This window comes from Colobus angolensis, unplaced genomic scaffold, assembly GCF_000951035.1.
Source record: "Colobus angolensis palliatus isolate OR3802 unplaced genomic scaffold, Cang.pa_1.0 Scaffold74, whole genome shotgun sequence".
In the NCBI taxonomy this organism is placed as follows: Eukaryota; Metazoa; Chordata; class Mammalia; order Primates; family Cercopithecidae; genus Colobus; species Colobus angolensis.
Window position 1 is genome coordinate 4,922,710 of NW_012121154.1, and position 10,243 is coordinate 4,932,952.

General features: G+C 34.3%; 1 protein-coding gene across 3 annotated transcripts in view; it reads left to right on the forward strand.

Annotated features, from left to right (window-relative positions):
* CACNA2D1 (calcium channel, voltage-dependent, alpha 2/delta subunit 1) overlaps nt 1-10,243 on the forward strand; it is a 440,506-nt gene that overhangs the window by 199,255 nt on the left and 231,008 nt on the right. For all 3 annotated transcript variants that reach the window (XM_011927691.1, XM_011927692.1, XM_011927693.1), the window contains exon 3: nt 2,006-2,065. In XM_011927691.1, the coding sequence (XP_011783081.1) occupies nt 2,006-2,065 (60 nt within the window). The remainder of the gene's footprint in view (nt 1-2,005; nt 2,066-10,243) is intronic.

Here is a 10,243-nt window from a genome sequence, read left to right on the forward strand (position 1 = left end):
TGAGGGGAGCTGGACTTCTTGATGCACACCCATAGTCCCAGCTACTTAGGAGGCTGAAGTTGGAAGATCACTTGAGCCCAGGAGGTCAAGGCTGCAGGCCTGTAGTGAGCTATGATCATACCACTGTACTCCAGGCTGGGAGACAGAGTGAGACCCTGTATCAAAACAAAGAAATAAAGAAAAAGCCTTCATGCTTATTTTCTCATTCTGTCTTCTCTGTATCTTCCCATACTGAAGTGTTTCTATAAAAGAGTTGCTTCCATTTCCATTCTGTTTGCCGTTTTATTCATTTTTTGCTTCATTTTTCATTTGAAGTTGAGTTTCCAAAAGTATTATGATGCAGTGTTTCTGAAATGTATATGCTTGTCTGTTGGCTTTGCTATTTAGTTTTTGTTTTTGTAGGGAGAGGGAGCCGCCTTTTGGTTACTCTATGTGGTACAGTTTCTAACACTTCCTAGCTCCTTATATATTCCATTTCTGCCTAGTAGTGAAAACCAAAATCCTTGTCCTTTTAGCACACTATGGTAGATTTTCACTTAAATTTAGCTTTGGAACTCTTAAATTGAGATCTCCCGCTAGGCGATAATACAGAGTCACTGATAAAACCTATGTAACAGCTTAGAAAAATGAATAGATTATAACAAATCACAGGGATAGAAGCCAATACATTAACATTAAAAACTGATCTAAAAGATGCTTATCCACTGTAGACTGGACCTCCACAGGAAGAACTTATACTGAGGAATAGTTCGTAGATCACAAACAGCATGAATCAATAAACGACTCTGAGATTTGTAATTTTTTAAACCTAACCTGATAATTTCTATAACTTAATAAGTGAGTTTAGTATGTTTATTCACTTTTCTGTTTGCTCAGTTTTATCACTATCTTCTAGCTGCATAAGGCAAACCACAAATAAACTCAACACTGCGCTATTTTCTCAAGGGGATCCAGGGAGAAAATAGAACCATTACTCTTTGAAGTTGATAGCTGACATATATATATTGTTTACTGTGCCAAGCACTGTTCTAAACACTTTATAACTCATTTAGTCCTTCCAATAAGCCATGAGGCAGGCTTCTACGTTATTCACATGAGATAATGGGAGAAGAGTCTTAACTTTTCCCAAGGATGCACAGCTAGTAGTTTGCAAGGGCTGATATTCAAATCCAGACAGTCAGGTCCCCAACTCTGTGTTGCTAACCATTAAACGTCACTGTCTTATGAAAGCCTGTCACATGGAGGACATCATAGTGAAGTTGAAAAATACAAAGAGAAAAGTCTAAAAGCTACTGGAGTAGGGGGAAACTGTTTATAAAAAGTAATTAGCAGGCTGACATTAGTACTGTCATCTCCCACTGAACTTAATGGAATAGCATTTCGAACGTGCTATAGGAAAATAAATTGGCTTATAATTCTGAACTACCTTAGCATACACAATTGAAGGTGAATTCAAGCAATTTTCAGATGCACCAATCCTCTATCAAAGATTATCGCTGAAAGAACTACTAAAGATGTGCTTCAGCAAAGGGGAAGTTATTTCAGCTTTTGTGGCTTTTGGCAAAAATGCAATATGCAATTAAGAAGGTGCCTAGTATATTAGTGCATATTAATCTCTCAATGTCTTTTTTTTAGAGAAATGTATGCTCTAAGGTATTTACTAAAAATAAGATGAAAATTAATATACTCAAGTTTCTCTTCTAAAAACTGAAGTATTAGTCATTGAAAGAAAGCACTCATAGAGGACACTATAGCGGTGATGGCAGAGGTAACAAACTCAATGGTATTCAAGAATAGTATATTATTTATATTGCTAAAGAGTAAATATACATACATCAACTTTAGTAGATTAGATTACTAAATGATTTAGAATTTATGAATCATAAATAATGATCATCTTCTGCTTTTTATGTCCTCATAATTGATTAGAAAGCCCAAGCATTTTATATAACAATTCCATATTATGTGGTCATTTGAATTCTAAGATTTATTGTTTGCTTTTCAGCGCCTGGCATTGGAAGCGGAGAAAGTTCAAGCAGCTCACCAGTGGAGGGAAGATTTTGCAGTAAGAACCCCTTTAACTACTTGATTTAAGTAGCTTGACATATTGCGTATGGATAATTATGTTCATATTAAAATATATTTTAATGATGGAATCTTATGGGATTAAAAATAACCATACTTGTTGCTTTTTAACGAAATTGCTTTTGGGTAATCAGGGCCAATTAAGTTAGCCAAAATGTACTTTCTTATGTTCCATATTACAAAAAAAAAAAACAAAAACCCTTGAAATGTTATTCCATAATTAAAGGTACATTATTTATAAAAATATATTAAAATAGCATTAAATTTTAATATCTGAATAATTTTTATTGATATTATGAATATACAAGTTGAAAAAAGTTGCCTTTAAGTACTTTGAGTTTTTAAGAAGCAGTATACATATTATAATCACCATGACGGTGGGCAATATAATGAAAGTGAGAATGAATATATTCAGCTTCTTAAAATTTAATTTGTTTCACTTTTAAGTAATCTCTCTTCTACTCTGGCCTACTTTGAGAAATGCCAGCTGACATTAGCAGTTGCATGTTTTTTTTTAATAAACTTGTTTTGTGAACTAAGAGTTACTAGTTTATAGAAATAGCAGAAATTCTCCTTGTGGTAAGGTCTGCATATCTATCATTTATCTATCCTCTTACGGCCAACAGGCATAGTAAAAAAGATATTTCCTTAATAATCAGAAATTACTTCTGTTACATATTTGAATGATTACAGTTGCAGTGAAAGAAAATTTTTATAATTTCTGATCACAGAAAACTTCTAGACAATTCATTTTGGAGATACAACCAACTCCCCACTATCTTCCCACGTTTAAAATAGGTTTAGAATGTGAGCGACAGCTTAATTGTACTCTTTGCAAAGCAAAAGTCTCAAATTTGAAGGTATGTAGTTGTGCTTCAATAGACACTAAACTGAGGTTTAGGAATTAGCACTTCTTTGTGTTGTATGATTATGTTAAATATCAAAGGAAAATGCACTAAATGATATTTAGTTCACTTATATAATACATAGTCTTTCATTCTTGATACTTGTGACATTATTTGTTTTTTACTGTTTGTCACTAATTTATGTATTTTAAACAGTCTACTAATGAGAGACTCTATTTGACAACTGCCAGTTTGTTTGATTCTCTACTAAACTGATCATATCACTTAACCTGATTGGTATTAATATTATGTAGATATTGGCTTTGTGTACAACCTTTATCATATATAGGTTAATAAAGATCAATTTGCTATCCATGATATATTAAGGAAAAAAATCAATGATTAAGCTAAAAACATAAGCTCCTAGAGCATCGAGCAAACTGTAAGCTCATCTAGTGAATGAAGGGGCTTACAATATACTTAGTTGCTTTTAGATAGAAACGATTTTTTTTTTGTTTTTGAAAATTGGCAAAAAGCAGCAAAACAAATCTAGCTAAATATATGTTTGATTAACAACATTAAATATAAATTACTCTTCCCTTATCTCCCACAACATAAAGCATGCATGGTAAAAGCCGTGTAAAGTCATAATAGATGTATGGCTAGCTCATGTATTCTGCCTAGCATGGATGTAATACCCTTGGTGCTGTTTCAGTTTGAATCTTCAGTAATTCGGAGAACTCAAAATGGACACACAAAATCAGCCTCTGAAATATATAGATTATACATTCCCTGTTCAAAACACCCTTTTTCTTTGCATTAAAGTCATTTTGTAGTATTTTAAATAGTCATTTATTAGTTGTATGTCGTTTTCACTTTTTTAAGGAGCAATAATGTGGAAAAAAAATAACTTGGCAAGTAGGGTTGTAGTAATGCCTATATCATTGGTGTTGTTTTATTTAACTATTTATTAATTTCTAGACATTAGGTTTCATTTCCTAATTATATTGTGAACTCTTTAATATTGGTCTCATTAACACTAACATTTGGCAGTGGGTGACCACAACACAAACACATCACAAAAACTCTCAATTCAAGTTCACTATTACTGTATTTTATTGAATGTAAATCATCAATTGTAAGGCACTTAGTCATTCTATTTATTTTACTTATTTCTAAGAAAAAGCCACTTGGCCGGGCACGGTGGCTCACACCTGTAATCCCAGCACTTTGGGAGGCCAAGACGGGTGGATCCCTTGAGGCCAGAAGTTCGAAACCTGCCTTGTCAACATGGTGAAACCCTATCTCTACTAAAAATACAAAAATTAGCTGGGCTTGATGGTATATGCCTGTAGTCCCAGCTACTTGGCAGGCTGAGGCAGGAGAATCACTTGAACCTGGGAGATGGAGGTTGCAGTGAACTTAGATTGAGCCACTGCACCACTCTAGCCTGGGCAACAGAGAGAGACCCCATCTCCCCTGAGCATTCCCCAAAAAAGACACTTAAATTATGATGCATCAGCAATTGTATCTTAGAGATGTCAAAATGTGAAAAAAATTACCTTGAAATGTAACTCCTATTATCCGTTTATTCAGTGCATATATCCAAGTAGCAGTACCGCTAAAGAACATTGTGCAAGAGGACAAGTCAGGCCCACAATAATACAAAAGCCATTACTAACTCTTCTATGGTGAAATAGAAACTGAATTGTTTGCCCAGTAAGTATTAGGAGTTCTTAACAAATAGTGGTCACCATGTGGGAGAATTATTGAACAAATTCTGTTCCTAATTTCCCCCTTGGTTACCTCACCGTTTATTTAGGGCCTATCAACACACTGATTGACATCAAAAGAGACTGTTAAAGGGAAAACAAGTTAGACCACTTAGAGTCCTGTCAACTCATTTCCTGAGCATCCTTCCTGAAGGACCGTGAATGATGTTGACAGGACACACGTCTGTCACAGTTTGCACACTGAGAATTGCTATTTCCCATATCTTACCTTGGCAGCCATACATAGTCTTTCTGATAGCCCTTCCCTTTGAAATGCCATAGAGTGATAGAAGGTTTAGATAGTGGTCGTTTTTGTGCTTGGAGAATAGAACCTCAATGAAGACTATCTAATCTTGAGACTCAAATAAATAAAAAGTACAAAAATAATACACTCCTCTTAGCTTTTTTGTTGTTGGTGGTGTTCCTAGTAAACTGGATGGTGTTTTAATGCACAGATACAGGAAGGTTAAATAAATCCTTCAAGACCAGAACAGAATACAGTTCAAATTCATGTTTGGAAATTAGAAATCATTAACATTAAATCTCTTGTTTTGTGAAAGCACACAAAACAATTGTAAATTTTCTCAATACTTTAACCAAACATTTAAAAATGTTTAATTTGAAGATAAATCTACCATCTTTCAAAAGGTCCTTCTTTTAAACTTTATAATTCTTTTATCTTTTAAGGTATTTAACAATGTGCATCGGTGCAATATTTCTTTAATGCCATCCTTTAATAATTTAACACTAAGATGATTTAGAAGGCAGACATAATTTCCTAAAAGGTACATTAACATTTCAAAGAGCAATGCAATATTCTGATTCTTCCCTCAAGTGTAAGTAGGCAAGTTTCATTAATATTACTCAGGCAAAATGTTGATTAACATTCCCTACTGTGTAATGTAGAGAAATCTCATGAACAACAAGAATAAAAGGCAAAGCACTAATATGCTGGCAACAACAAAGGGTTCATGCAATTCACACTCTCTCTCAGCTCCATTCAATTCCCAACTGAATATACAATTGAGGGAACAAAGGGCGTACACTCTAAATGGATTAAGATTTATGTGGTCACGCATTTACAAGTTCAAACTAATATTTGTAAATAAGCTATGTCTACCAGCTGCCTTCTAGGTCTCCATACAACTTATGGGTGTTAAAGGTGACATTTCATGTCACTTATGATGGACAAATTATTCTATTAAGGGCAGGTGGGAGAAGCAAAAAAGAGCTTGGAAAGCTAATTGTTCCACATGAAATAATTGCTATTTCTACCAAACAGATCTTTTCCAATTGCATTTAAAATCTCATTTGATTGCATTGCAATGGTTGGTTAACTAAAGCAATTTTGTTTCCAACGAAGCTTGCAATATTAATTGTACTTACACATGTATAAACATAAGGGGTGTCTAATTTGTATTTTAATAAGTAGGATCTTTATGTATGGCTTATTAGCACCAGCTTGTTACTGTGCAGGCAGAGTCTAGAAATTGGCCAGTACATAAAATATTTGAAGAGTCCCTTTTAGCTTCAGCTTCACAGACAAAGTAAATTAGAAAGTGAAAATATTTCTGGTGAAGTTGTATGTTATTGAGTGTCAATCAGGCTAATTTAGTTCTCCAGTTATAGCTTTAATTTTGTAATATTAAAATTACTTTGCCAAATCATATTTTGAAATGTTGATATTTTAAATTTTGTGTTTATGTGAGTTAAACTAATAGGCACCGACATTATGTATTTAATCATTTCATCTATCCTTACTCATTTCATGAAATTGCATCGTTTTTATTGCTTGTAGCAGAAACACTTTTGAATATGTGGGATGGGAAAACACACTGTATTTGTTTTACTTAGAATCAGAGACACACAGTCACGTGGTATGAGGTCTTGGATATGAGAGAACTGACTTTTAGGGTTAAAAAGTGAGGGCATAGCTTGTGTTAATGAATAAATAAGTGAATTTTAATAGATCACCAAAATGATTTTAGGCTCTGGCTTTATTTAGTCTTTCTTAGTTTCCACCTTTGGTTGAAACACTGTTGAAATCAAGAGCTTGCATATTTTAATGTTTTTGCAACATTTCTGCTATGTAGGAAAACAATTTTTTATTACAGCTTTTTTTTTTTAAATTATACTTTAAGTTCTAGGGTACATGTGCACAATGCAGGTTTGTTAAATATGTATACATATGCCATGTTGGTGTGCTGTACCCATTAACTCATCATTTACATTAGGTATATCTCCTAATGCTGTCCCTCCCCCCTCCCTTTATTACAGCTGTTTAAGAGTCTTGAGACTTTATCTTCATCAGAAAGATAGATTAAAAGGAGACATAATGCAAAACTCATTTACCCCCAAATTCTGGAAAACCAATATAATGTAAAGGAGTCAGGTGTATTTGTGTGCCTTACTGTTTTTGTTCATGTATACATATAAATGCTGTGGTAAGAGTATTAAAACACTGGCATAAAAAGTATTAACCATGGACTTAAAATTGTTATACTGGGTGATAACCTATGTCTTTTGTTTTTTATATTGAAAAGAGGCAAAATATTTAACCGTTAATTACCTAGGCAAAAACACTAGTTTCACAGTTAACAATTTTTAATATTTTCTAATAATTTGCTGACCTCAGTTTCCATTTCTATTAAAGCCAAAATGACAATAGTACGTGATAGTACGGTAGAAGCCCCTGCAGTCAGACATCATGATGATATGTCTTGTGATGATGCACATGTAGATATAAATGAGGTTGGGTAAATTTCCATCTTTCTCTTCCTTCCCTCTCCTCTCAGGAAAGGAGGGAAAAGTTAAAAGAGAACAAACATCCTTGGCTTAGGAAATGGGGAGGTAGAAGGTGGTTCTCTATATTTTCAGGACCAATCTGCTTCAGTATCCTGGGACTGAGATGATGAAAATAGTGCTAAATTATTGGGAGATTTCTTGGGATTGCTGCCAGTGTTCTAAAAATTTCAGCCGTGCAGAGCACCCAGTATCATCCTCATTGATGTTTAGGCTGGAGTAGATTACTGCCACCAGCTGGTACCAAATTGTAACTGTCAAAAGAAGGTTTTCAAACTTGGGTTTCATTAGCCTCTCTGTAACTTGAGCTGCATTTTATTAAAATTGTTGTATACTGCTTATTTGCATTAAATTGGGAGTGTACTGTATTTTTGAACTTCAAAATAAAAAGATTAAGAAAAATACATAAGCATTACAAATTACTGCAATTTTCATTTAATGCATAATCTAAGAAGATTTATTCCTTATACTTACTTCCATTCATTTCATATCCTTGTTCAAAAATCCTCACTCTCCATTTATTAATAGTGTATATTTAGGGTGTACTAAGCCCTTTATGACCTGGCCCCATCTAGCCTTTCCTAAATTTTATATTGCATAATCTCTCCAGCAGCTATTACTGCTGTCCTGAAAACTAAGCTCAAAGCAGAATAAATTACTGGACATTTCCCTAGAACAATATTCTTTTCTTCACTTTCAGTTGTTTTGATAATCTCTGCCTAGAAATCTCTTCTGTTTTTCTCCAATTTCTTCATATTTTTGATCAACCAATGTTAGATTTCTTGTCTAACAATGCTCTTTCTGTTTTATATGCTCCCCAATGACCAATATATATTTAATTCAAGTATAGCTCACTGTATAGTTTTCCTTTCTTTACTTTTTTAAACTGCTAAAATATGAACTTCTTGGGGATAAAACTGTGGCTAATGCATTACCAAGAAAACCGTAGTCTAATCCAATATATGTTATATACAATTTTTTAATTAAAAAACAATTACTTGTAGTATTAGGATATCTGTTTTTGCTTGTAATCATTATTGTCAATATAACTGTGGAGATGATGAAAATTTGAACTGCACTTCTACAATATACTTCTATACAGCTTTGGTATAGTCATGGAGCCTCAGTCTTGGAGTTATGCAAATCTACTTCAGATTTTAGCTCTGCCAACAACTTGCTGTGCACTTTTAGCAAAATAATAGTCTATTTGAATATTAATTTTTTAATCTAAAAATTCTTGGCTCTCTGATCTCCAGCAGCATCATTATTACTGCAAGATGCTTGATAATTGTCTTTCTCTGCTTCTATGAGTACTATCTCTCTTCCAAGGAAGATATTTCTAGAAACCCCAGGGTTTGTCTCAGGTGTTCACAAGCAAGATGGCACAGTCTCTTGATGGATATTTGCCTAGTCTAGTGAGCATCTGCCAGCTCCTAGTACTGTTGCGCTATGTTTGCCATTGCGGCATCCCAAACTGTGAAGCCTTTGAGCTGGATTCAATGTGGTCTATGCAAAAATGGGGTGAATGCCCCTATTTCCAACCCAAAAGGTTTTTAATAAGAGACCTGAAGCTCTTTCTCATACTACCTGTGTCACAGAGTTCTGAAGAAAACGGCTCATTCATCATTTATTTAATTATTCTCTCTATAAAGGCAGAAACACCTTTCTTTGTATATCTTTATTTCTTTCTTTACTCTCATCTTCTCAATGTCCCTATGCATTCTTGTCTATATTTCTCCTTCTTTAGGAAACAATAATCAGTTGACCTCCAGGAACTCAATGCATGAAAAGAGATTCCTGATAATTTGCCAACTCCAAACATATATTGTCATCATTCAGGTTTAGCCTGGGGGGCCCTATTGCTATATACTTTCATATCTCCAAAAAGTTGTTTTTAAATTAAATGAGATAATTTATAAAAATATGCCTAAAATTTTGGAAAGTCTTTAAAAATGATGATTTTAGTATAGAGGCACTATCTCCTTTCAGATGTATTTCTTCAAAGAAGTTGGAAAATGTAGAGACTAATATATATTTCCATTTACTGTCAATTCTTCAGAACAGAACCCTGGGGAAATCACTGTATTCCCAGGGATAATTTTTGTATGAAGAATAACATCAGATGCTGGAATAATTTCAATGTAGTGGAGTTATAGATATATTAATGATTTTGCTAATATTACTGTGGGAAAGAGAAAATGTTCCAGGGCTTGAAGACCTGGACTGACAGACTGACAGTTTTCTTCCTAAAGGGTTGACACTACAGTGAAAATTGAAGCTTTAAAATAAGGAAGCAAAGTTAAGAGGCACAGGTGATTAATATAGACATGGAGTACAGTCACTAGTGGAATACATTTTGACATTGGGAGCTACCCAGGAAAGCTGACCCCAGAGACTGAGGGCTTAGTAGACTGGTTTCAGTGGAGAGAGCATATTTGTCCAGAATACTGAAAAGGGTCTGGATTGGGGTTGAGAGAGTGGACATTGCAACCAGAAGCTTAGTCAGAAAAGATGTCTCTAAGTAGAAAGAAGATACTTTTGAGAGGTCTCTCAAAGTCTTTTGAAAACAAATCCTAAAGAATATTCGTCTACATTTTTCTTCAACAAGTTCTTAAGAAGTTTGTGGCTGGATATTAGTACTGGGTTCCTTTACATATTAAATGCTATAGAAATTGAAAGGAAGGCCGGGCTGGGTGGCTCAAGCCTGTAATCCCAGCACTTTGGGAGGCCGAGACGGGC